Source organism: Macaca nemestrina, chromosome 5 (assembly GCF_043159975.1).
Source record: "Macaca nemestrina isolate mMacNem1 chromosome 5, mMacNem.hap1, whole genome shotgun sequence".
In the NCBI taxonomy this organism is placed as follows: domain Eukaryota; kingdom Metazoa; phylum Chordata; class Mammalia; order Primates; family Cercopithecidae; genus Macaca; species Macaca nemestrina.
Genome location: NC_092129.1, coordinates 171,987,833 through 172,015,093, shown reverse-complemented (window position 1 = coordinate 172,015,093; position 27,261 = coordinate 171,987,833). Strand labels below are relative to the sequence as shown.

Sequence of the window (27,261 nt, the reverse complement as noted above, 5' to 3'; positions counted from 1 at the left end):
CACTGGTGCGGTGAGTTGAAGGTTGAAAACGACCCTGTCATCTTAAGAGTTGGGTGTAGGGAGGGCTTTTCATGCTGAGGAGATGGCAAGTACAAATCCCAGGGGCGGCAACGAGATGGGCCACTTCGAGGAGGAGAAAGTGTACCGCAGGCTGAAGCAGAGTGAGTCAGGGGAGATGGTGGAGAGGGAGGTTGGAGAGTTGCGAGTCAGGTGAGCCTGCAGTCTTTTGGCCACGTTATGATGCTTGAATTACATTCCATGAGGAATGGGAAGAACCTGAATGTAGCTTGATGTACATTGATGATCTGAATGTAGCTTCCTTTTGCTTGCTAAGTGAATTCCAGTCTCTTCTGCTTTGTGTTCAAGGCCCAGAGTAACCAGGTTCCAGAATACCTTTTCCATCCTATCTCCCACTCTACTAATAGGTGAACAATAAGGTTGGCTTCCTGCTCTTAGGTGAGTCTTACGCATTTTCCTGCTCACCTTGTTCGTGCCGTTCCCTAACTGGAAAGTTCTTGTCCCTCTCCGCCTGTCACTGTAGGCTCCAGTCAGATGTGCTGCTGCCACAAAACTTCTCCTAGGCATTTCCTCACCTCCATCTTCATCAATTGTTCCCACATCTATGTGGTAGCTTCTTGAGTATACCTGTTTATCACACATTATTTGTTTAATTTGTTAATTAATTTTTAAATGTGTTTTATTTAATTACATTTTCTGTCTTGTGTCTTTAGTCTGGTTCTCTCTGCCAACTTTCACTACCTGTTTATAATCACACTCAACCCTCCCATATCCTAAAGAAGCCTTCCCTTACCCTCCTTTCCCCTGACTCTGACGTCTTGTCTTTCTCTTTTCCTTTACAGCCACATCCCCAGAAGAGCGCCTTTATTTGCAGGCCCTGTGCGTCCTCATGCCCTCCCTCACCCCTTACTAGTGTATGATAGGGTTTGTACCTCCAGACCCGCGCTGACACTGCTTTCAGAGATAATGATGTCTTCCTAATCCCAGTGACCACCAAGCCCAGGGACCTCTTGTTAATTTTCATCTGTGTATCTGAATGTGATATTCAATACTATTGGCCACATCTTCCTTTTTAAAAGTTTCTAAACCCTCACTTCCTGGCCGTTTTGCTGTGACATGTTTTGTCCCATCTTTCTGATTTCCCCTTGTTTCTTTTTGTTTCTAGCTCACCCCTAAGTGTAGAGATTACCCATCCTTCTCATGTCAGACCTCCTGTCTCCACAGAATATTCTCTTTGGCTTCTCATTTATGTCCTTTTAGAAAAACAGCTCTCACTGCTTATTCCCAGATCTGTGCCTCTAGCCCAGACCTCTCTCTGGTGGGAAAAAAAGAGAATGTGCACGTATACTTAATGTATCATAATTTTCATATTGCTATGTAATCTTTGTAATTATTTTAAATGGATGTATAATGTTATGTTAAGTGGCTGTGCCATAATTAGCCGAACCATTTTCCTATTGAAAATATCTTGTCCTGAATTTCCAGTTACAGTTTACAATTCTGTGCATGTATGTTGAGTTTGAGATTCAGTGGAATGGAAAGTGAATGGATTTTTTTCTCTTCCAAGCTAGCTCAGTGCTCAGAGGAGAAACCTCAGCAGAATCTTTGGCAAACCTTTCTCAGGCTTTCTTGTTTTGAATCAGTTAAGAGGCCCACTGTCACTGCCTGAGTTCAGGGTAACATTTTAACTCTTGCACAAACTACTGAAAAAAGCCTTCTGAATGGTCTTCCTGTCTGACCTCTTGACCTTCTGACCGAGCATGATCTCAATTGTTAGAAAACAGGTACTACTTGTGTTCCTAACGCCTGAAAGGGATCTGAAGTTTTCCACACTGACATGTCTCTGAGTAAATCTGAAAAGAGATTTATTTGGAGGTTCACCTTCAATCAAGACAGGATTTTAAACACACTCTGAGTTGTGGTTTATCATCCCTACTACTTACCATAAGAATATTCTTTGTCACACCTTATTGGCAACTAAGACGCACTCTTGAGCCTTTGAATCTGTTTGCTTTTAATCTGTTACTCTCTGGAAGTAATCCTGAAAAACAGCTGACAGTGATATTTCAAACTCCTTGGTGCTCTTCTTCAAAGAAACATAGAAGCCCTAATAAATAGATTTGTGCCTCGGAAAATAAAGTGTCAGTGACTTCACACAGAACCCGGGAATCTTAACTTATACTTCCCCAACTATTCCACTTTTTTAAAATGAAGTGGCCCTTGTGGTCTTTCTAAGCTGTTCTTGACTACCTAACTGATGGAGAGCGCTGGCTTTTCTTTCAAAGCCCAGGTCAGTGGTCTGACAGGGACAGTGCTGCTGATTTTGGTCCCTCTCCTGAGTGTGCTTTGTATCTGTTAAATGAAGTCATGTTTGGATTTTTGATGTGTTGATATCTCAGAGTTTCTGCCTGATTTTCAGTCATTACCAGTCACACCCTGACAAGTGGAGAATACAGTTTTCAGTGGCTGGCTGACTCGTATTTTGAATCTTTCTCCTCCCTTCCCAATCTGACTGTAAGTCCTCCCTGTGTAAGGAGAGAGGGTTGTGTTTCAATGCTGGTGTGCACCAAGTATGTCCAAACTTGGTAAGAACAAACAAACATACAAAATGACAGCATTTCTGGAATCAGGATGGTGAATAGAAAGCAGTGTCCTTCCCCTGAGGCAGAGGGTCGGCAGGGGCACTGGTTGGTGGGGTTGGTGGGGAGTGATCACATTACGTAGGCTCCATGTGAGTCCTTGGGCTGCCTTCCACTGCTTGGTCTTTCTCTTTGTTTCCTCTAATGTATTTTATATTTAGTTCACCTTAACAACAAATCGCCTTTCAAATGACGGAAAAGCACAAGTGCTGATGGTGAACAGCTGTCTCCTCCTCTCAGACCAGTTTTATTTCTGCTTTGAAGCACTATGGTCTGTGCATCCTCTTAACTATGTTGTAGATCTAGCCACAAGGTTTGATGATTGTGCTTTTTTCTATAGATAAGAGGACAAGAGAAAATAACTCCAGTCACTCTTTAATAGATAGATTGTTTTGTTTTGTTTTTTTTGCTTTTTTTTTTTTTTTTTTTGAGACGGAGTCTCGCTCTGTCGCCCAGGCTGGAGTGCAGTGGTGCGATCTCAGCTCACTGCAAGCTCCGCCTCCCGGGTTTACGCCATTCTCCTGCCTCAGCCTCCTGAGTAGCTGGGACTACAGGCGCCCGCCACCTCGCCCGGCTAATTTTTTGTGTTTTTTAGTAGAGACGGAATTTCACCGTGTTAGCCAGGATGGTCTCGATCTCCTGACCTCGCGATCCTCCCGTCTTGGCCTCCCAAAGTGCTGGGATTACAGGCTTGAGCCACCGCGCCCGGCCTAATAGATAGATTTAAAACTAATCAAGATGAGGGTAAGTTTAAAAAACTATTCCAGGTGTTTCATTCTTTAAAAACCCAAGGGTCTGCTGCCTTCTACTCTAGGGCCTTGGCTCTCAAGGGAAGATATTTGTCTATAATTCCTAGCCTGACGGCTTAGCTGCCCACTCTGAGCCATTCAACCCCAGATCTTGAGAATCAAGGGGTGGAGAGTGAAAACCTGTGGGAAGGCAGGCACCTTGCTTTCACTTCCACCTCTAAAATGATAGTGCAGTATTCTTCTTCCATACGCCTGCTATCGTCCCTCTGTTTGCATCTCTCTCAGCCCCTCCACTAGCCTCTCCCCTCCTTACAATCACAAAAAAGTCCTTGAATTTAGACTGATCCAAGGTCCAGGGTCATCTCACTACCTCCTCCCCTCCCAAGCACCAGTGGTAGAGTGGGCTTTATCCCTTGAACAAGGACAGTGAACCTGTTAAAGAAAGAAGATCCAACAAAATCCAGAAGAATGAACACAACTCAAAAAAGACTGTCAGGAGTATGTTCTCAGCTGAGTGCTGAGTGAGATCACCATTCCCCATAATCTCAGGCAGTAGAAGAGCCTTGAGAATGTGCAAGACAGGTCGAATTCTGCCTTAAAGGAAATAGTACTCCAGAAACAGAAGTGTTTTTAAGTGCAGATCTAAAGATCATAAATGTGTTTAAGCAAGAGCTCAAACTTAATATGAGACAATAAAATGAGATGAAATGGGAAATATAGAACTAAGGGAACAAAATGAGAACAAAATACTGTGGGTCGAAAACTAATGAATAAATACGAAACAGTAAAGAACTTAATGGTGTGACAATTCAGTTATCGACATAAGAGAAAAGCTTTAGAAAATTGTAGAAAAAACAAAAGGTAAAATCCCGAAGAGAGGAAGGCAATTTAAATTATCGTTAGGGTGATCCAGAAAAAACATAATTGATGTCCCTAAAGAAAAGAACCTTATTCCAAAAAAAAGTTGACCAGAAAACATATATGAAGATATCATAGAAGAAAAGTTTCTGAGGTGTAAACCAAATTGCCAGAAAGCAAAGGAGTATGCAAAGTGTTGAAGGTGATAGCACCACTCAAGTGTTAAGAATAAATAGAGAACTAAGTGTAAACAATGATACAGGTAGAATGTAAGTGTTACAAGCTTTGACAAATCAGAGAGAAGTCTGTCTATATCTAAAATCAAAACATGTAGTTCAAAAGTTCCATTTAACATACCTGTTTTTCCAATTCTTAACTCAGTAGATTTTTAGGAAATAGTTTCTCTTATAAAGAAATACGGATCTTAGGTTTAGCAGTTCCTTTATCTTAACTTCAATGTCATTTTCTTTTAAGTGCAAGGTTAAATTTTTTGTTGTTGTTGTTTAAATCACATATAGTATTTCTGGGTTGAATTTTTGCATTTTTCTTTGAAGTATAAGACATTGTTTAATTTTAAATAATATAACTCTATCTAAGAATAAAAGTTTCTCTTAAAATGTTTGTGAAACAGAGCAAAACAGGCATACCTACCTTGGCCAGGACTCCGGTTGAATAGGTCCTGAATGGGGTCTGACATGGGTAGATTATTTTTAAGTCCATGGTGTTTCAGCTCTGCCAGCTTCTCATCCAAGGGGTGTCTCATCTCTGTTTGTGTATTTACTTTAATAGCCTACTGGCTTTCACCTTTATGACAGCCACATCTAGCTTTTGGAAGTGGGTAGAGAGAGACTACTCACCCCAGGTTGATGAGCATCATTTTTCACTTTGCCAACTTGCCTGATAGAGTTAATGAGAGTCAGAAAGTATATCACTGACTTTCTTACATTCATCTCAATAAGGGAAAACCAGTAGGAAAACGCTATTTCATGAGTGAGCGAATTGGAGAATAAAAAAAGATTTGTTAAAACATTTTGTAAAAGTGAATAATACTGATACTTTTTTCTATTATTCTTTAGCTCAAATATTTTAGTTATGAGACCTCCCTTTTGTTTTTTTTATTATGGAGGGTAAATATATCTTTAATGGAATAGTATGCTTTTTTTTCCATTAAACTATGATATGAGAGCATATAAACTGAGGTCAGAATATGACTAGAATATTTCTAATGTAAATTTTATCCTCAATAAGTAGTTATTACAGTATAGACATTTTGGTCTAACATGAATTTCAAATATGTACATTGCAACAGCTATTTGAAAATAGTGGAGAATTAAGTAGTTGGCTTTCTACAAATACAGTAATACACGGTTGAATAATTTTTATTCATATGCCCAACAATCCAACAAATGGAAACCAAACTAAATCATGGCAAGTAATTGTTGCTCAAAAATACAGTAGTTGATAGATTGTGGGCATTGTCACTTAAATACTGATTTATTTCCAACACAGCTAGAAATGAAGGTGATTTCATTTCTCTTGCAATAAGTTTTACCTTCTTTCTGCCTATCTCCCTACCCGCCTACCTGCCTTACCTTTGCTAATGACAAAGACACATAGCCATTGAATATTTTGTTGAGTTACAATGGTGATTTTTTTAAACCAAGGCCTGTTACAACCTTATGACTTTTAAATTTTGTTGGTAAGAAACCAAAAATAAGTGAATTATTTTAGTTTCATAATTTTCTGTTCATTGATACAATTGCTATATCAGCAATACTTCGTGGCTGTCCTGACTATGGTCTGCTCTAGAAATTATATTAGCAGCCCTTTTTCTAATGAAAAGATCAGTTTTGCATACTTAGAAATTTGCTGAAAAGTTTGTTTTAAAAGATCCTTAATGAGATAAGACCGTCAAATACTCAGCATTAAAGGGTTGATTTTTCTTCTGTTTTTTTGTTTTGTTTTGTTTTTTTGTTTTTTGAGATGGAGTCTCACACTGTCACCCAGGCTGGAGTGCAGTGGCACTTTCTAGGCTCACTGCAAGCTCCGCCTTCTGGGTTCATGCCATTCTCCCGCCTCAGCCTCCCGAGTAGCTGGGACTACAGGTGCACACCACCACGCCCAGCTAATTTTGTTTTTGTGTTTTTAGTAGAGACGGGGTTTCACTAAGTTAGCCAGGATGGTCTGGATCTCCTGACCTCGTGATCCACCTGTCTCGGCCTCCCAAAGTGCTGGGATTACCGGCATGAGCCACCGCACCCGGCCGAATTTTCTTCTTTTTGGCCAGCCTTCTCAGACTGTTGTGTAGACAGAGTCCTCAGGTATTGTTACCAAGCCAGTCTAGGTCCATTTGCCTGCACGCAATGAAAAACCAAACACCGAATCACTGGATTTTTATAGAGAGAAAGGTTAATGGCAAGGCAGCCATGCAGGAGATGGGCTCAATTCTGTCTTCCCTTACCAGCTCAAAGCAGTATCTAAAAGGAAGAGATGCTGGAGGAGGGGTTTCGGGGTTGGTTAATGATTGTTGGAAAGGGAGGGGAAGTTTGGAAAGTCCCTTGAGCAGGCACAGTTGTCTCTTCGTGCTTCTTCATGGGTTGCCTTTGCAAATTCGGAGGGAGTTGGTGTGAAACCTGTGGTGAAAATACTGGCTGTGATGTCAGGAAGTCCCTCATCTGTCAAGAAGTCTATTCTGTGCAGATCCCCATCAACCATACTAGTTCCAACCGGCTTCAACCAGTCAACCAGTTTTGTTACAAGCAGAGGGAATTCTAACAAGCTGTTTTCCTTATCTGCAGTGCTGTAAGACAAGCTCAAAACTTCTTGTTAGTTATCAGTTTCTTTAACCCTGTGGAGCACTGTTTAAGCGTGAGAGTGAAAAGGGGAAAGATAATTGAGTTTTGAAAGCTCTGGTTCCAGGATGTTGATTTCTCAAGAAAGGAACATAAGCATTCTAGAAATGCACACTTAGGTCTTTGCATGAGTGTTTCAGTAGATTTTGATTGGCAACATTGTTCAATTTCTGGAATGCAGAAATGCAGTTTTATTTAAAAAATAGACTTTCCTTAAACTACTTTCTTCACTTGTCATAATGTCCTTATGATAATAATCTTAATTTTCAAAAAAGTATAGTTGGTGTATGTACAATGTTACCAATTGTTTGTTGTTGTTTTTTTAACAGAAATCTTAGAGGCTGGTGTTAAAGGAACTTCGGAATCCCTTAAAGGTGTGAAACGCAAAAAGGTCGTAACTGAGAATCACCTGAAAAAAATACCAAAATCCCCACTGAGAAATCCTCTTCAGGCAAAACATAAACAAAATACAGAAGAGTCATCTTTCGCCATTCTTCATAGTGCTTCGGAGTCTCACAAGAAACAGAATTATATTCCTGTAAAAAATGGGAAGCAGTTTACCAAACAAAACGGAGAAACACCTGGAATAACTGCCGAAGCCTCAAAATCCGAAGTATCTGTCTCCCCAAAGAAGCCCTTGTTTCTGCAGCATCCATCTGAACTGCGCAGATGGAGATCCGAAGGCACTGACCCTGCCAAATTCAGTGTCCTCGATGAACAATGTGACTCAAGTTCCTTGTCAAGTAAAACCAGGACTGACAATAGCGAATGCATCTCTTCTCATTGTGGCACTACGTCCCCCTCCTATACAAACACCGCATTCGATGTCTTACTGAAAGCAATGGAGCCAGAACTGAGCACCTTGTCACAAAAGGGCTCATCTTGTGCAATTAAGACAGAAAAACTGAGGCCAAATAAAACTGCACGTTCCCCTTCCAAATTAAAAAACAGTTCAATGGATGCCCCAAATCAGACTTCACAAGAATTGGTTGCTGAATCACAGTCTTCTTGTACCTCATACACAGTCCATGTGTCTGCTGCTCAGAAGAATGAGCAAGGGGCAGTGCAGTCAGCTTCTCATTTGTATCATCAACATGAACACTTTGTTCCCAAGTCCAACCAACATAATCAACAGCTTCCAGGGTGTTCAGGTTTCACAGGATCACTGACAAATCTGCAAAATCAAGAGAATGCCAAACTTGAACAGGTTTATAATATAGCAGTGACGTCATCTGTAGGCCTAACTTCACCTTCCAGTAGATCTCAGGTTACTCCTCAAAACCAGCAAATGGATTCTGCTTCACCTTTGTCAATAAGTCCAGCTAATTCTACACAGTCGCCCCCCACGCCAATCTATAATTCAACTCACGTTGCCTCTGTTGTTAATCAAAGCGTAGAGCAAATGTGCAATCTTCTTCTGAAAGATCAGAAGCCAAAAAAACAAGGAAAATATATTTGTGAGTATTGCAATAGAGCATGTGCAAAGCCTAGTGTGCTTTTAAAGCATATCCGCTCCCACACTGGAGAGCGACCCTATCCCTGTGTGACTTGTGGATTTTCATTTAAGACTAAAAGTAATCTGTATAAGCACAAGAAATCCCACGCACATACTATCAAACTGGGTCTTGTCTTGCAGCCAGATGCTGGTGGCTTGTTCTTGTCCCACGAGTCCCCCAAAGCACTTAGTATTCATTCAGACGTAGAAGACAGTGGGGAGAGCGAGGAGGAAGGCACCACTGATGAGAGACAGCATGACCTGGGTGCCATGGAGCTGCAGCCTGTGCACATAATAAAGAGGATGTCAAATGCTGAAACTTTACTAAAATCAAGCTTCACTCCAAGCAATCCAGAAAATGTGGTAGGTGACTTTTTGCTACAGGACAAATCTGCAGAATCACAAGCTGTGACAGAGTTACCAAAAGTTGTGGTCCACCATGTCACCGTGTCCCCCTTAAGAACTGACAGTCCAAAGGCCGTGGATCCCAAGCCTGAACTTCCTAGTGCACAAAAGCAGAAGGACCTTCAGGTGATAAACGTACAGCCACTTTCAGCCAACGTGTCCCAGGGTGGAGTCTCCAGGTTGGAGACTAATGAGAAGTCCCACCAGAAAGGTGACATGAATCCACTGGAAGGAAAGCAAGACTCTCATATAGGAACGATACACGCCCAGCTACAAAGGCAGCAGGCTACTGATTATTCCCAAGAGCAGCAAGGAAAGCTCCTGAGTCCTCGAAGTTTAGGAAGTACAGATTCTGGTTACTTTTCACGTTCTGAAAGTGCCGATCAAACAGTGAGTCCACCAACACCCTTTGCCAGAACATTACCCAGCACAGAACAAGAGTCTGTAAGGAGTAACGGACCCTCTGCAGCTCTTGTCACCACGTCAACACCCTCTGCTTTGCCCACAGGGGAAAAGGCATTGCTTTTACCAGGTCAGATGCGCCCACCTTTGGCCACAAAAACACTTGAGGAGCGGATATCGAAGCTTATCTCAGACAACGAAGCTTTGGTAGATGACAAGCAACTGGATAGCGTGAAGCCGCGGAGAACCTCACTGTCAAGACGAGGAAGCATTGATTCCCCCAAATCATACATATTTAAAGATTCTTTCCAGTTTGATTTAAAACCGGTGGGACGGAGAACAAGTTCAAGCTCTGATATACCGAAGTCCCCTTTCACCCCTACTGAAAAATCAAAGCAAGTGTTTCTTCTGTCTGTACCTTCACTTGACTGTTTACCTATCACAAGAAGTAATTCCATGCCGACCACAGGTTATTCAGCAGTACCTGCAAATATAATACCTCCTCCTCATCCACTAAGAGGAAGTCAGTCATTTGATGACAAAATTGGCGCTTTCTATGACGATGTCTTTGTATCAGGACCTAACACTCCTGTGCCCCAGAGTGGACATCCCCGTACACTTGTGAGACAAGCAGCCATAGAAGATTCTTCAGCAAATGAAAGTCATGTTCTTGGTACTGGACAGTCCCCGGATGAGAGCCACCAAGGATGCCATGCTGCTGCTGAAGCCATGTCAGCACGGAGCAAGGCATTGGCACAAGGCCCACATATAGAAAAAAAGAAGTCTCATCAAGGGCGAGGGACAATGTTTGAGTGTGAAACTTGTAGAAACAGGTATAGGAAACTGGAAAATTTTGAAAATCATAAGAAATTTTACTGTTCTGAGTTACACGGACCAAAAACAAAGGTAGCCATGAGAGAACCTGAGCACAGCCCTGTGCCCGGCGGTCCGCAGCCACAGATTCTACACTACAGAGTTGCTGGGTCCTCTGGCGTCTGGGAACAGACGCCCCAGATAAGAAAAAGGAGGAAAATGAAAAGTGTTGGGGATGATGATGAACTTCAGCAAAATGAAAGTGGAACTTCTCCAAAAAGTTCCGAAGGCCTTCAGTTTCAGAATGCTCTGGGCTCTAATCCCAGTTTGCCTAAACATAATGTTACCATAAGAAGTGACCAGCAGCATAAAAATATACAGTTGCAAAACTCCCAAATTCACCTTGTTGCCAGGGGCCCTGAACAGACCATGGATCCCAAGCTGTCGACCATCATGGAGCAACAGATAAGTTCAGCAGCCCAGGACAAGATAGAACTGCAGAGACATGGGACTGGAATCTCCGTCATCCAGCACACCAACTCCCTGAGCAGGCCCAGCTCATTTGACAAGTCTGAGCCCTTTGAAAGAGCCTCCCCAGTTTCCTTCCAGGAGCTGAATCGAACAGGGAAGCCTGGGTCTCTGAAAGTGATAGGAATCTCCCAAGAGGAAGGTCACCCTTCTCGGGACGGGTCTCATCCTCACCAGCTTGCACTATCAGACGCTCTCAAAGGAGAACTTCAGGAAAGCTCCAGAAAGAGTCCAAATGAACGACATGTGTTAGGACAGCCCTCAAGACTTGTTCGGCAGCACAACATCCAAGTTCCAGAGATTTTGGTCACAGAAGAACCAGATCGGGACCTGGAAGCTCAATGCCACGATCAAGAAAAGTCAGAGAAGTTCAGTTGGCCCCAGCGTAGTGAAACCTTGTCAAAATTGCCAACAGAGAAGCTGCCACCCAAAAAGAAAAGGCTCCGTCTGGCTGAGATAGAACATTCCTCAACAGAATCGAGCTTTGATTCCACTCTCTCCAGGAGTCTAAGTAGGGAGAGCAGTTTATCTCACACTTCAAGTTTCTCAGCCTCTTTAGACATAGAGGACATTTCTAAAACAGAGGCTTCCCCCAAAATCGATTTTCTAAATAAAGCCGAGTTTCTTATGATTCCAGCTGGCTTGAACATGCTGAATGTTCCTGGAAGTCACCGGGAAATGAGGCGTGCTGCATCAGAGCAGATTAATTGCACGCAAACATCAATGGAGGTGTCTGATCTCAGAAGCAAATCATTTGATTGTGGAAGCATCACCCCACCCCAGACAACACCACTTATTGAATTGCAGCCTCCATCTTCACCTTCTCGAGGGGGAGTGACTGGGCACGTGCCTCTCTTAGAAAGAAGGAGAGGCCCACTGGTACGGCAGATATCTTTAAACATAGCCCCAGATAGTCATCTGTCTCCTGTAAACCCAACATCTTTCCAAAATATTGCTCTTCCCAGTGTGAACACAGTGCCATATCAGGGGCCTCAGCTCACTAGTACATCTTTAGCTGAGTTTTCTGCAAATACTTTGCACTGTCAGACTCAGGTTAAGGATCTACAGGCAGAAATGTCAAACTCCAGCTCTACCAGCATCTTTCCTGTTCAACAGCTCTGTGACATCAATTTGTTAAATCAAATCCATGCACCCCCTAGCCACCAGAGCACACAGCTATCTCTGCAAGTGTCTACGCAGGGTAGCAAACCAGATAAAAATTCTGTTTTATCTGGGCCTTCTAAAAGTGAGGATTGCTTTGCTCCCAAATACCAATTGCATTGTCAGGTTTTCACTTCAGGCCCGTCTTGCTCTTCTAATCCTGTGCATTCTTTGCCAAATCAAGTTATTTCAGATCCAGTTGGACCAGATCGTTGTGTGACATCAGCAGCGTTACCAACCAAATTGATTGATAGCATGTCTAATTCGCATCCTCTGCCACCACCAGAGCTCAGGCCGCTTGGAAGTCAGGTGCAGAAGGTGCCATCGTCATTCATGCTGCCCGTACGCCTGCAGAGTAATGTTCCTGCGTACTGTTTTGCTACGCTCACATCCCTGCCGCAAATACTAGTGACCCAAGATCTGCCCAGTCAGCCAATTTGCCAGACTAATCACAGTGTAGTGCCAGTCAGTGAAGAACAAAATTCTGTGCCAACATTGCAAAAAGGTCATCAGAATGCTTTGCCAAACCCAGAGAAGGAATTTGTTTGTGAAAATGTTTTTTCAGAGATGGGCCAAAATTCTTCTTTATCAGAATCCTTGCCCATAACTCAGAAAATATCTGTTGGTCGACTTTCACCTCAACAAGAATCTTCAGCTTCGAGTAAAAGGATGCTTTCCCCAGCAAATAGTTTAGACATCGCCATGGAAAAGCACCAGAAGCGGGCCAAAGATGAAAATGGAGCTGTTTGTGCAACAGACGTGAGCCCTTTAGAGCCTTTGAGTCCGAGAGCTAATGAAGCTAGTAAACAGAAGAAGCCTGTTTTAGTGAGGCAGGTTTGTACTACAGAGCCCCTGGACGGTGTGATGTTGGAAAAGGATGTTTTTTCTCAACCTGAAATTAGTAGTGAGGCTGTTAATTTGACAAATGTTTTGCCAGCTGATAATTCGTCAACAGGATGCTCTGAATTTGTCGTTATAGAACCTATAAGTGAATTGCAGGAATTTGAAAACATCAAGTCATCCACATCATTAACTCTTACGGTTCGAAATTCACCTGTCCCTTCAGAAAATACTCATATTTCTCCTTTGAAAGGTACAGACAATAACCAAGAAAGGAAGTCTCCAGGGATTAAAAATCAAGGTGACAAAGTAAACATCCAAGAGCAAAGTCAACGGCCAGTCACTTCTCTTTCATTGTTTAGCATCAGGGACACCCAGCAGCTGGCTTTCCCTAGCCTGAAAACCACAACCAACTTTACATGGTGTTATCTCTTAAGGCAGAAGTCGTTGCATTTACCTCAGAAGGACCAGAAAACTTCAGCCTATACTGATTGGACAGTAAGCTCCAGTAATCCAAATCCACTCGGTTTGCCCACAAAAGTTGCACTTTCTCTCCTTAATTCAAAACAGAACACTGGAAAATCACTATATTGTCAAGCAATAACTACCCATTCCAAGTCAGATTTATTGGTCTATTCAAGCAGGTGGAAAAGCAACTTAAGCAAGGTACTTGAAATATAATTTATCTTCAGATATGGTTTGTGCAAATTTGTTTTAATGTGTCTTGATACCTTTAAATATTTTAACTGGAAATATTTTAATTTTGAGTGGCAAATTGTGCTTTAAGTGTCTTATTTGAAAGACAGGGTGATATATTTACCCCAGGAGTTACATCGATAAAAGTTACCAGGAGTCTTTCTGTGATTCTGTCTTGAAAGATTTTAGAAATAATTTACCCTGAGCACTTTTTTTTTCTCAGCTAACTATGTAAGTCTTTATTTAGTAGTACAGATGATCATGGTTTTACTTTAATGTGTTACTTATATTAAGGTTTTGTGTTTCTTGTTAAGTGAAAGGAAATCATGGTTATGCTTTGTTCCTGCTAATGCAGGGAAACAGGTGTAGATAATCAAAGATAGCTGCATTTCATCCTGAAATATAAGCAGAAAGCCATTTAGACTTGTCTTGAGCTTATTAACTACATGCCCCTGCCATGCCCATTCCAACTCTCTTCCCTTGTTGCTGTGAGAGCCATTAGCACGAGAGAGAAGTTTCACAAAATAATTCAAATCAACTTGATAAGTTGATTTGGTCAAGATTTATAAAGTAATTTAAGGTCATGAAACTATAATTTGGGGTAATTTGTGGAATCAGTCTCATTAGAATTATCAGCTTTATAAAATGGGGGAAAGTCATTTACGTGATTAGAATAATAGGTAAGGATATCACGTTGGACTCCAGATATTCAGAAGTATTTGGCCTCAGCAGATTCATAAGCATGCAGCACAGGTTAATAAACATTTACAGATCTGTCAGTAGGAAAATATTGCAGTATGAGTATTACCATAGAAGTGTGAACAATTCTAAAGAAGGAAGTTTCTAACATTGCTAGTAGGTGGAAGAGATAAGAATTCAGCAAAGATACTCCAAAGGTGGTGATACTTTAGCTAAGTGTTCAAAATTTTTTTAAAAAAAGATAGGGATTTTTTCAGGCAAAAAGAATAATTTTTTTTTTTTTTTTTTTTAAAGACAGAATCTCACTCTGTCGCCCAGGCTGGAGTGCAATGGTGCGATCTTGGCTCGCTGCATACTCCACCTCCAAGGTTCAAGTAATCATCCTGTCTCAGCCTCCCGAGTAGCTGGGATTACAGGGGCCCACCACCATGCCTTGCTAACTTTTTATATTTTTGGTACAGACACGTTTCGCCATGTTGGCCAGGCTGGTCTCGAACTCCTGACCTCAGGTGATTCACCCACCTCGGCCTCTCAAAGTGCTGGGATTACAGGTGTGAGCCACTGCACCCAGCAAGAATAAAAAAAATTAATAATACATGAAATTACATGGAAATGAGAATAAACTTGGTTCATTTAAAGAACTCTGAAGAGTCTGGTCTGGTTAAAAAGTGCTGTAAAGTTGGAAACGTAGGTAAAAACCAAAGCATGTGTATGGTGGTGGAGAACCAATGATACTTTCTCAGTGAAGGAAAGTGCATCCAAACCACCTGTAGAATTTAAGTTCTCAAGCTCTAAATCTACTAAATCTTGGAAGATAAGACCTAATCGTTAGAATTTAAACAAATCTCCATGTATGTTCCTGAAGTGCTTGTGAGAAGTGGCTCTCCTTGAGTACCAAATGCCTCGGAAGAAATGTCTGGAAATGCATATCTAGATTTGGAGCTTAGGAGAGAGCTCTGGGTGAAAGTGTGTAGAGTAGAGATTCTTTAGCGCATAGTTGTGATTAATGAGATTGCTCAGGATGTAAAGAAGAGGAGAGAGCCTAGACTGGATCCTGGGGATCATTACTATTTAAAAAGTTGAATGGATGAAGAAAGTCCACACTCGGTGTGGAAACTGAAAGAGATTGATCATAGAGGAAGGAGAAGAATGAGCAGAAAGTGGCATCACACAAAACATGGAAGAAGATATTCAAGGAGAGTTGTTAGGTCAAATAAAGTTGAAGGCAAATGGGTATATCTGGACTGTGCAGATCACTGGAGAATTGAGTCTATGAGCAAGTGGCTATGGAGGATGGATTACTGGACTTTTATCTACAACCCAAATGTTAATGCATTTATGATTCACAATGGGAAAGAACAGATAGATGCTATGAAGTAAAAGGATTTCTAGGTGAAACATGGCATCTTCAACATATAATCCATAGAGTGCTAAAGCATGTAAAGACTAAGATTTTGGCATTTAGCTCATTGATAACTTTGGCAAGTAGAAGCCAGATTTAATAGTACGAAAGTGAGCAAAAGATAAAGGGGAATTTGATATTGAAAATAAAGAGGGTTACTGTTGAAGGGATAAAGTCAAAGGAAGGTGTGTGCATATATTCCAAATTATGCGGAAGCCAATCTGTTTGCCAGGAAAAGAGAAGGAAAGGTTGCATCAGTAGCTCTTCCCACTGCCTTTTTGAGGAATGTGGAGCAGCAACTTTTCTTTACTGCTGCCTGTGTAAGGATGGGCCTCCCAAGGTATTATTCTGAGGCCACACAGACCCCTCTCCATAATGAATAGACTCTTATCTCTTAGTATTATTAAGTCATTTCAGCACCACAGCTGTCTGCTTGACCGTATAATTTCTTCAGAGAGGTTTGCATAAAAGAAGCCCTGGGTAGGAAAAGTTGTGCGTTGCATTGGATTCAGCCAGATGATTAGAGTTTGAGTGTTTGCCTAACACTTGCCCTAGGAACTTCACCCTGAGAGTGCCCTTCCTCACTGGGATATATAGTCCACCTGTGCTGCCTGCCTCACAGGGACCCGAGAAAATAGAATGGCACCATAAGTGAGACAACGTACCGTCAAAGGGGTGGTAGCATAAAATCTTACATAAAATCACAAGGTGATATTATTATATTGTTCCTGTAGGAAAACCACACATTGTTTTATCATTTTGATTTTGATGTTCATTACCTTTTTTTTCCAGAGACTTAATTGTTATCAAGCCAAAACCTAACTTTTTGGCTAGACCTGGATGTCACATTTAACAGTATTCAGTAAACTTTTGAGAAGATAGAAATAATTATGGTTTTAGCTGGGCATTGTGGCTCATGCCTATAATCCCAGCACTTTGGGTGGCTGAGGTGGGAGGATCACTTGAGGTCAGGCGTATAAAACTAGTCTGTGCAACAGAGCAAGACCCCCATTTCTACAAAATTTTAAAAGTAGTCAGGTGTGGTGGCTCACGCCTGTGGTCCTAGCTACTCAGGAGGCTGAGGTGGGAGGACCTCTTGAGCCCAGGAGTTTGAGGCTGCAGTGAGCTATGGTTGTACTACTGCACTCAAGCCTGGGCGATAATGAGACCCAATCTCAAAAAAGATTTATGATTTAAAATAGTGGAGGAAGAAAAAGTAAAATAATGGGAAATGGGGCTTCTGCTTTACTTTATACCGCACTGAAGCTGAAGGAAACTTAGTGATGTTTCTAAGGGGTATGAGGCATTATTTTACCAAAAGGGGTAACTAGCTCTTTTCCATCTCCAAAAGTAAACTCTTTTAAGAAATGTATTTAAACGGTAGTATGAGTGGTTGGTTAAATGGAAGAAAAAATATTTAGTCTACTAAAAAAAGTTTCTGGTAAACTTATGAAATACCATGGTGTAGGAGGTTGTAAAGCCTTTAGTTGGGGGTGTCAGTGACCTGTGGTGGAATTTTAAAGTAACATAAGATTTCTCATTTTGCTGTGATTGAGACAGATTCATAAGGGAGGAGATAAAGCAAACGCCCTTTGAACCTATTACTACTTTGAAATGCATTTCGTTGACCATATGCTCTGTACTCTGCCGTGTTTTAATTTCCGGTGACAGATTAGCATGTTTGTGTTTTCAGTTTTATTAAATTAGTTTCTCTCTTTTTTCCTTTCAGAGAGCATTAGGTAATCAAAAGTCCACAGTAGTTGAATTCAGCACTAAAGATGCCTCTGAAATTAACAGTGAGCAAGATAAAGAAAATTCCTTAATCAAAAGTGAACCGAGAAGAATTAAAATATTTGATGGAGGGCAAGTACAAATTTTACTTCTTAAATGTACATTTAAACTTACTTTTTAAATGTACATTTGCTTTCATGTGAATGAAGACTTAGCGCCAATTCAATATCAATGTTGCAAGGTTTCTTAGCATATTAACAGAATCTCCATAGCAAAATATGTTAGCATTATGTTAAATAATTTTATTTTGATGGAGAAATGATGACTATTTGGGAAGTACTATACAACCTTGAAGGCAGCTGAAAACTAAATTATTAGAGTGAACCTTGGTTTTCACATTGATTTACAATAAGGAATGACCTAGAGAATCTGCTCTCAGATGAATTCATTGCCCATTTGATATCTTTGTGTATTTCGTTGTGAGCAAAAACATCATAAAAGCCAATTATAGTTATAGTAAAGCTCCAAAATATTTCAGTACTTAAAAATTATTGTGATTGAATCTAGCAATGAAGAAAAAAATTTAACCAATGACTTAGAAACAGGAAAGTATTTTAAAATTACATACAGTAGTGGAGTGCAGTGGTGTGCGCCTGTAGTCCCAGCTGTTCAGGAGGCTGAGGCGGGAGGATCATGTGTGCCCGGGAGGTTGAGGTTTCAGTGAGCTACGATTGCACCACTGTGCTCCAGCCTGGGCATCGGAGCAAGACTGTCTCTAAAAACAAAACAAAGTATAATATTGCAAAAGTTTGTTTGATTGGAATTAGCTGTATTAAGTATTGATGTAAAAAGTTGGAATATTCTGTTACTTACACATGCATAAAATTGTTATTGGTTGAGTATAAAAGTTGTGCCTTGTTTTATTTTTGGTTTTAATCATCATTATTTTCTTAAAGACATAGTGTCCAATCTCCCTATTCATTTTTTTTTCTTTAAATTAGATATAAGTCAAATGAAGAGTATGTATATGTCCGAGGCAGGGGAAGAGGAAAATACATTTGTGAAGAATGTGGAATACGTTGTAAGAAACCTAGCATGTTAAAGAAACACATACGAACCCATACAGATGTCCGCCCCTACCACTGCACTTACTGTAACTTCTCCTTTAAGACTAAAGGTATGAGATGCACATTGCTTCAAGGTCCTTTTTGTGTGTATTTAGGTGCTAGAGCTAAAACCCAACTATGCGTTTTCTTTGACCAACGAAATAGTAGCTTAAATAGACTAATGTAAATTACATTTTGTCAATGTTGTAGTCTTATTGCTTTATATAATTTTAGAACCATTGGAAAATTTTTAATTGTACACTTTTAGAATAAATATATAATAAATATAATATTTTTAAAAGAGCAACTGCCCTTTTTAAAAAACTTAACTCCTTAAATTGCAGTTGTACAACATGATTAATATACCTTTTCAAAAATATTTAATTTGGGGCTGAAGAAGAAAAAGAAATTTTCATGATCACAGGTAAATTCACTGGGTGTTAAAAGATTGAAGAAAGATTTAAAATAATAACTACAGAAACTTCTATAATAATTACACTTCTGTTTTATTGTCTAATTTTAGGCATACATAGCCATTTTTTTCATGATGCTTTTTTTTACACTAATACTGTTAAATTTTAGCTTCAAACATTTTCTATAGTTTCTATTAATGTTTATAAAGAAGTGTCAGAACTAATCATTAAAATTATATTTAGGACCCTTTCTGGTTTTTTAAATATGTTTTTATTTATAAGCCTTACTCATAGTTAATTTTACCCGGTACAAGTTTCTTGATACATGTAATAGATATACTACTTTAAATGTTTGCTTCTTCCGTTAGGCTCCTTTTTCAGGAACAATTTGTTACTTGAGATTTTGATTTTTATGCCACTCTCTAAAAACCAAGGATCTTAACAAAGCAAGGTAATTGTGAAAACATGTCTGAGAAAACAGTATCTGTAAAAAAAAATTTTAATTGATTTTTAAAAATAGAAACAACTTTTGTCCTTGGAGTTAACATTTACTTTTTTCGTATGTTGATTGTCTTTGCAGTTTTTGTTTTAAAGATTGATCAACTCCTTAGCAAAATTTATTACATTTTTTGGCTAGTATTTATGGGCATTTAAAGAGAGTTATAACTTGTAACAACTACGTGCTTCAAATTAGTGCTCTCTTAGTGCCAATGGTGTCTGAAACAAGAATGACGGAAAAGCAAAATATTCTTCAGGTGGCTTTGAATATTTCAGAAAAGTTTCAAGCAATGAGAGAGGTTGGGAGGGATACTCAGGATGCAGTTCTTTAGTTGTGATGTAGAACCTCCCTCTGTAGTTGGAGGTTGAGTTTAAAGATGATTTTCCTTCCTGGTCCTGAGGGAGGACTCTGACAGGGTAAAGTACTTTGGTCTTTTAACTGAATTTATTGCTTTTTCACCTGTTTTGATCCTATGATTAAGAAACATCTATTAACTTCCTTTCAGACAAGAAGTATATTTAGAAAGCTAATAATACTAATAAAAGATTATCATGTACAAGAGGTTGTTATCAAATACAAGAAGAGCAACATACAATGGGAAATGGGTATTTCTCAATAGAAAGAAGAAAAGGAATCAGGGTATTTAAAAAATATTTATGAAATAAGGGCAAAAAAGGAAGGACAACCTAGATGTGGTAAACCAAATGAAACTACAGAGATTTCCTGGCAAGGAAAAATATGATGAGTCACAGAGTGTTAATCTTAGTGAAATAACTCAAAGATTTTAGATAAATGTTAACTAAATGGTGGACAGTTCATAACGACCCTTGAAGATTGAGCATTGCCTGTTAGCACTTTTCGTGTCTTACATATCTCTAATATCTATATCTGAATTTGCATTAAATTTTTTGTTTTGTAAGATGTCATGTGGAATTATATGATAAATATGTATTTGAAGGAGGCTATCCTTGCTGAGGAGACTGGTGAAAAAATATTAGAAATTCAGGATTTCCTTATTCTTGGCATGACACTTCTCATTTTTTATGGTCAGCTTCCTTTTTGAAGACTACTTTTTATGAATCTATGTAAAACAGATTCCACAGCACCTTTTAAAGGTTGTTAAATAATAGTAGGCCTTTTTTTCAGTTAGGCCCCAGATTTTCACCTTCTCTGATTTACTTTATATTCTCCACTTATTATTGAACGTGTCTGGTTACTAACAGAAGGAAATAGTGATGTGATGGCATGCTGTATAAATACGGTATGCGAAGACAGCAAAACGCTATCAGACAAATAATCTGTAGAGCTAAAACTTGATGCTTCTGATGGTAATGCTTACAAATCCATAATTCATTATTTGCCTTCTGAGTTTATTTTCTGAGTACATTTTCAAAGTAATTTTAATTGATTTGTTTTCACGATTCTGCTTTAAAGGTCAGTCAGCAGAAAATATATAGAGAGCTTGTATCTCTTCAAGATTTAGTCTCATTTATATCACAGAAAGCTAGACTGTGTGTAGCTATAGGAATCCAGAAACAAAACCTCTCATGCTTTCCAGAGGATTCAGATAAATGTTTATTAAATCTATCAGAAAAATTATTTATTAAATTAACACACAAGATTTATAAAATTGCTAGGAGATAATTTGCATTTCAAGCACACTTTAAATATTTTGTATATTGAAATGCAGATTTTTGTTTATTTTACATTATTTAGGAAGTTGATTCATAATAAGTAATAGCTAAAGTTATGAGAAAATATGGTTACTAAAAACTTGTATTTCCAAATTTGTCTAGTTATAATTATACATTAGCTTCTTAAAAAGTAAATAACCTGCAATGGCTGTCTATCTAGGGAGCAAAAACATTTTGAAGAGGGCCAGGTGCGGTGGCTCACACCTGTAATTCTAACACTTTGGGAGGCCAAGGCAGGCAGATTGCCTGAGGTCAGGAGTTTGAGACCAGCCTGGGCAACATGATGAAACCCCATCTCTACTAAAATACAAAAAATTAGCCTGGCACAGTGGCAGGTGCCTGTAATCCCAGCTACCCAGGAGGCTGAGGCAGGAGAATTGCTTGAACCCGGGAGGTGGAGGTTGCAGTGAGCCAAGATCTTGCCACTATACTCCAGCCTGGGCGACAGAGCAAGTCTCCCATCTCAACAACAACAACAACAACAAAAAAAAAAAAAAAAAAAAAAAGGACTATTAGTGGACCTTATAATTTGGTTTGTAATATTGTTAGTATTAACACACAAAACATTTTGACTTACAAGTGGAAATTTCAACCATAGTAAGATGTCTAAACCATTTTTATAATTTCTTAATGTGAAAACTTTAAAGCTCTCAAATAAAAGTAGAGATCTGTATAATGAACACCATTGTGCCCCTAATCTTTTAATAATTGCTAAGATTTTGCCATATATGCTTCATATTTTTTTCAGTATATTTAACATAAATATCAGAGATAGCCAAGTGTTAATCTAGGTGTTATCTCCAGAATCACAGAAGTCAGGGTTTGATGGACCTTAGTCATCATCTGGTGTTGGCAGCCTCTTAAGCCTGACCTCCTTAAGTACCAAACTCTGGGTTCCTGCGCGGTTGGCTCAGACAAGAATGTACTATGTAGTGCAAAAATCAGCTTTACAGGGATGACCAGTTTCACAGGCTTAGTGCATTCATCAAGAAATTGAATAAATATGGCTATTTTCCATGTGCTTCAGCTACTGCAAGCCTGAAATTTGGACCAATGTTTCAGACATTTTGAGCTCTTCTAAAGACTTATTCTCAAATACTACTTTGCCCTTGCCCACTGAATTCAACATTTAGAGTTGTTTCTGTTTCTCAAAAAAGATGACTTGCCCTTGTTGGCAATGTTTTTGTGTGTGGCATTATCCACTGGAGATGCTTGTTATCCTGAGAAGAATCTGAGCTGTCCCTGCTGGGTTCAATGATCACTTGAGGCAGGTGTGGCTAGTGGTTCTCAGCTAGCATGGTCGTACTTAAAGAGGTCGATACAACAGCTGCCAGAGGAAAACACTCCTTTACTGGTACTATTTTGAGACTTATCCTCTATATGTGAAGTGAAATGAATACAGGAAATGCTTTTTCTTACTCCAGAAATACTGTTTATAAAATTACAATGACCCAAAATAGTTTTTCATAGATAGTCAAGCTTGAAACATTGAAAGGTGAATTCCAAGGTGCCAGAAATAAGAAACTCAAAGCTAACATGGTGAACAGATACTAACAAAAATAATTAGAAGGCCTTATGGGAATCGAGGCCAGATATATGCCTACAGGCATGCCTGTCCTGAGATAGCATCTGAGGTTCCTGAAATAAGCCTAGTCCTCCTGTCCAGTGACTTTGGGCCATGTGGGAAAAACCCCATCCACTTAAAAGTAAAACCCTGTATCTATACCATGCAAAAACAAATGAAAAAACTGGTCCAGAGTCCCTTGTCTGAAACCAATGAAACTGTTAAGGCAGAAGCAATTGGAAAACTGCTTTATAGAGATGTTTCTGCAACCCAGAGTACTTAGGATTCCATGGAAAACAATCTTGCTGAGGATAAACCCAAAAGTAAAAAGCGTGCAAAGAAACAAATGAGAAAACGCCAGCAGACATAACAAGTGGAGAATTCACACTCCAAGAACTACAGATCACAGTGTAGTCTGAAAGAGACTTTAAGTTTGTATAAAATGTCCCAGAAAGAAATAAGGACTGGAGAATAGAAAACATAAGGTAAAGGAAATGTTATCAAAGTAGAGGAGGCAGATTTTAAAAAGAAAATATAAACTGATAAATAACAAGGTGTTACAACATATAGATACCAAATTTTCTTTTGTTCACATTTTAGTCGTTGGAATTGTATGACCACAATCTGTACTTTGGCTTGAATAGGAATGAAATTTGCCAGTGTTTACAAATGCAATAGCAAAATCATACTATGTAAGCTTAGTAAACATTCTTTTCCCTTAAGGAAATCTGACAAAACACATGAAGTCCAAGGCACATAGCAAGAAATGTGTGGATTTAGGCGTCTCAGTAGGTTTAATAGATGAACAGGATACAGAAGAATCAGGTAAGGCTTTATACCATATTTTTCATAAATGCTATTTATAATGTACAATTTTTTTTTTGCTTCCATACCCTTTCCATTCCCACTGACACTGCCTAATTCCTGTTTTCATTACCTCTTATTTATATGCAGTAGACTCCTAATTAGTTTTTCCATGTCTAGATTGTCCTCCTTCCTATTCACCTATCCCCCATGATGTTCATCTTTCTGAAGCATGTGTCTGATCATACCTCTCCTCTGCTCAGAGTTTCTCATCGGTTCCCGTTTGTCTAGAAAATAAAATGTGAACACTTGACCTTGATCAAAATCCTTTGTAATCTGCTGCTTACCTACTCCTCTGTCCTTCTCATTTCTTTCTTTTACCTACCCTCATGCTTGAATTTCCTGCCTACTTGACATTGATCACTCTTCATCTTTACACTCCTCACTTAAAATCCCAGCCCTCACTACGCACACAAACGTGGCTCCCAGTGCCCTGATCAAAATCTCACTTTCCTTCAAGATCCAGCCAAGTCCACTGCTGTCATGAAGCCTTTTCTGATTTTCCTTTTCCATACCTCTTTCAGGAAACAATTCTTCTCTTCTCTGGACTCCTCTAGTATTTTACAATTTCCTCCCTGAAAGCATTTAATCCTCCTCTACCTTGTCCTGAAATTATTCACGCTCTCACCTGAGCTCCCACCACAATGATTCAGCATGTCATGAGCAGAGCCAGTGAGTGCGTAACATGTGCTCACCCACAGCACTTAGCGCAGTGCCTTGCGCTGCGCGGCAGCTCCATATTTGTGGAATAAAACGTTTGTTTACTTCTCCAAAGTGTTTATTATTCCGAAAAAGTTAAATGGCTGTTTTTTCAAAAACATTGTTAACAAACTTAAGTATTTATCTCTGACGAATTTTGAGGAAGAATAAACCTGTTCATCTGTTCTAACTCATGAGAGAATCGAAATATCTTTTTGTGAAACTTGTTTTTAACCCAAGGATTTATCGACAAAAGGAAAAAAAAATTGAAAAAGTATTCTGCTTTTTAAAATGCCCTGAATTAAACATTTACCTGCTTGCTATATTTTTCTTAACAAGTATTAGTTTGATCTAGAGAAAACTTCCAAAGAGAAAGTGATGAGGACATCATTGAATATATAGGTAAAAATTCAAAAGCATGTAATCCCTGTAACACACGAAATGAATCAGCCTGGATTTACTTCTAAATATACAAGAGAAATTACTCACATTTTCAGTGGTACAGAGCAATTCAGTTGTAAAAAGTTAGGAAAAATGTGTAAGAGTTTCAGCAAGTATACTTATTACCCACTGACTAGAAAAGGGACAAGATACAGGTATCATTATAGTATATACTCATGTATACCTTCTTCAGGAAGATGAATCTTATAAAAATTAATGTGTCTACAGAATTATCTAAATTGTTAAGGGGAGGTAGTACTTATATCTTAAATTTGCATATTTAAGAGAATTAGTTATAGTTTCTATTAATTATCATGGATTGTTTACATTTGCTGACTGATTGATTGACCTACCTATGTATTTATTCATTGTTGTATTTTCATCTAATTCCGAAAGCATTTGAACCTGGTCTTAGATTATTGCTCAACGTTGATGTCCTAATTCCCTATTTAGATTAGAACTTCTGATAAACAATGTAGTTTTACCTTTTTCCTTTCAGTTTACTTTTTTTTTAAACGACCGTATTTGTGGTAATGTGCTCAAAGTTGTTTTTACAGTGTTTGTCAAATAATAGTGAAGCAGAACATAGAGGTGGAGTTTTGCCAAGTGCTGTGTCATGCTGTGCTAGAGACCTAACATTCTGCGTTGCTACACCAGCAGAATTTATTCCTCTCCTTTTGCTTTATTACAGGCTTGCAGCGTAGGTATAATTAGAGTAAACAGTTGTTGTTTTAAACAGATGATCTTGTTTTATTGTGCTTTTAAAACATATTTGGAGATTTTTTTAATACAAAAAAATACAAAGTATTTTATTGTGTGTACTCATGTATTCACAGCAGAGTTGATAATAAATATTTTCTCATATTTGTTTCAAGTTCTTTTCACAAATTCAATATAGTTTTTAAAAACCAGTTATTGCTGCTGAGGGGCAGCTTCCCTTACTCCCCACTCCTCGCCACTCTCCTCTCCCTCTCAGAGGAACTCTCGCTGCACTGGGGGTTTTCCTTTCAGTTCATTTTACATACATGTATATATCTATGAATAGTATGTGATTTTATGTTTGTATTTTAAATTTGCATAAACAGTACCACTTTGTATGTAGATACCTAGATGTTGTGCTTTATAATTTTACATTGTTCTCCAGAAGAGACTTTCCATTTCCTTACCTCTTTAATTATACCTAATATTGTTAGAATTTAAATTTTTGGCCAATTTGATGGATTTGTTTGTTGTCTTTCTGGTTTATTGATTACTATACTAAGATTGGGTCTCATTATTCTTTAAAACAAACTTTTACTCCATTAAACTGATGATAGCTGGAGATGCGATTTTGCTTAGCAATTCTGGCCATGTCCCTGTTTGAGGGGGCAAGCCAGAAGCCTGCAGCATGATGCTGTGTCTGGAGGGTGCAGTTTCTAGCCTTCCACTAGCCCAGAGTGGTACCAGCTGTTCCTTTTCAGTCTTCTGTGCTGGCTCCTCCTCACCTCCCCAGCCTCTCACATAGGCCCCAGGGCTGTGGCCTTTGATTTCTTCTCTTCCTGTCTGTGCTCACTTTGTAGATAGTCTCGTCCGCTCACTTTGTAGATAGTCTCGTCCGGTCTCCTGACTTCAGATACCATCTCTGTGCTGATAATGCCCCAGTTCATTCCAGACGTGGGTATCCTTCTGACTTACCCCACCTGTCTCTGCTGGGCTGTCTAATCAGTATCTCAGGTCTGATGTGTCCCAGATCCCTGGTTTACCCCTTACCTCTAAGCACACTTCCCCTGTAGTCTTCTGCCATCCTTCCAGCTGCTTGGCCAAAAATCTTGAGGTCATCCTTGATGCCCATCTTTCTCACAGGTTGCCTCTAATCTACCAGTAAAACCTTTTGGCTCTATACTTCAAAATATCTTCAGAATCCATCCACTTTTAATCACCTCCACCACCCCACCCCAGCCACATCCTCTCTACTACATTGCTTCTGGATTAGCTCCTGATTGGTCTCTGTGGTTCTGCCCTGCTCCTTTACAGACTGTCTTCCACCGAGCAGCCAAAGTGGCCTTGTAACAATTGTGTCATTCCTTTGTTTAAAAGCTCCAGGGGTTTCCTGGCTCATTTGGAGCACTGGTCAGGCACCCACCAGGAGCTCTGTCTTCTTCCTTTCCGTCTCCCTGAGGCTCAACTCCCCCTCCTTCCTCCCTGGCGTGCTCAGCTGCAACCACACGGGTCTCCTGCCTCTTTGTTGAACACCCACAGCAGGACCCTGTCTCAGGGACTTTGCACTCCTTTCTTCTGTTAAAAATGCCCTCTAGGAGGATTCTGTTCCAAGATGGCCGAATAGGAACAGCTCCAGTCTGCAGTTCCCAGCGTGATCGACGCAGATGATGGATGATTTCTGCATTTCCAACTGAGGTACCTGGTTCATCTCATTGGGACTGGTTGGACAGTGGGTGCAGCCTACGGAGGGCGAGCCAAAGCAGAACTGAGCATCGCCTCACCCAGGAATCGCAAGGGGTTGGGGGATTTCCTTTTCCTAGCCAAGGGAAGCTGTGACAGACGGTACCTGGAAAGATGGGACACTCCCATCCAAATACTGCACTTTTCCAACGGTCTTAGCAAATGGCACACCAGAAGATTATATCCCACATCTGGCTCAGCGGATTCCATGCCCACGGAGCCTTGCTCACTGCTAGCGCAGCAGTCTGAGATCC

The 27,261-nt window shown here is 39.7% G+C and overlaps 1 protein-coding gene across 1 annotated transcript in view; it reads left to right on the top strand.

Moving 5' to 3' along the window:
- The window catches only part of LOC105482430 (HIVEP zinc finger 1), a 149,120-nt gene that overhangs the window by 96,091 nt on the left and 25,768 nt on the right, over positions 1-27,261 (top strand). The window contains exons 3-6 of the mRNA XM_011742531.3: positions 7,446-13,426; positions 17,287-17,420; positions 18,290-18,465; positions 23,288-23,389. Of these exons, the coding sequence (XP_011740833.2) occupies positions 7,446-13,426; positions 17,287-17,420; positions 18,290-18,465; positions 23,288-23,389 (6,393 nt within the window). The remainder of the gene's footprint in view (positions 1-7,445; positions 13,427-17,286; positions 17,421-18,289; positions 18,466-23,287; positions 23,390-27,261) is intronic.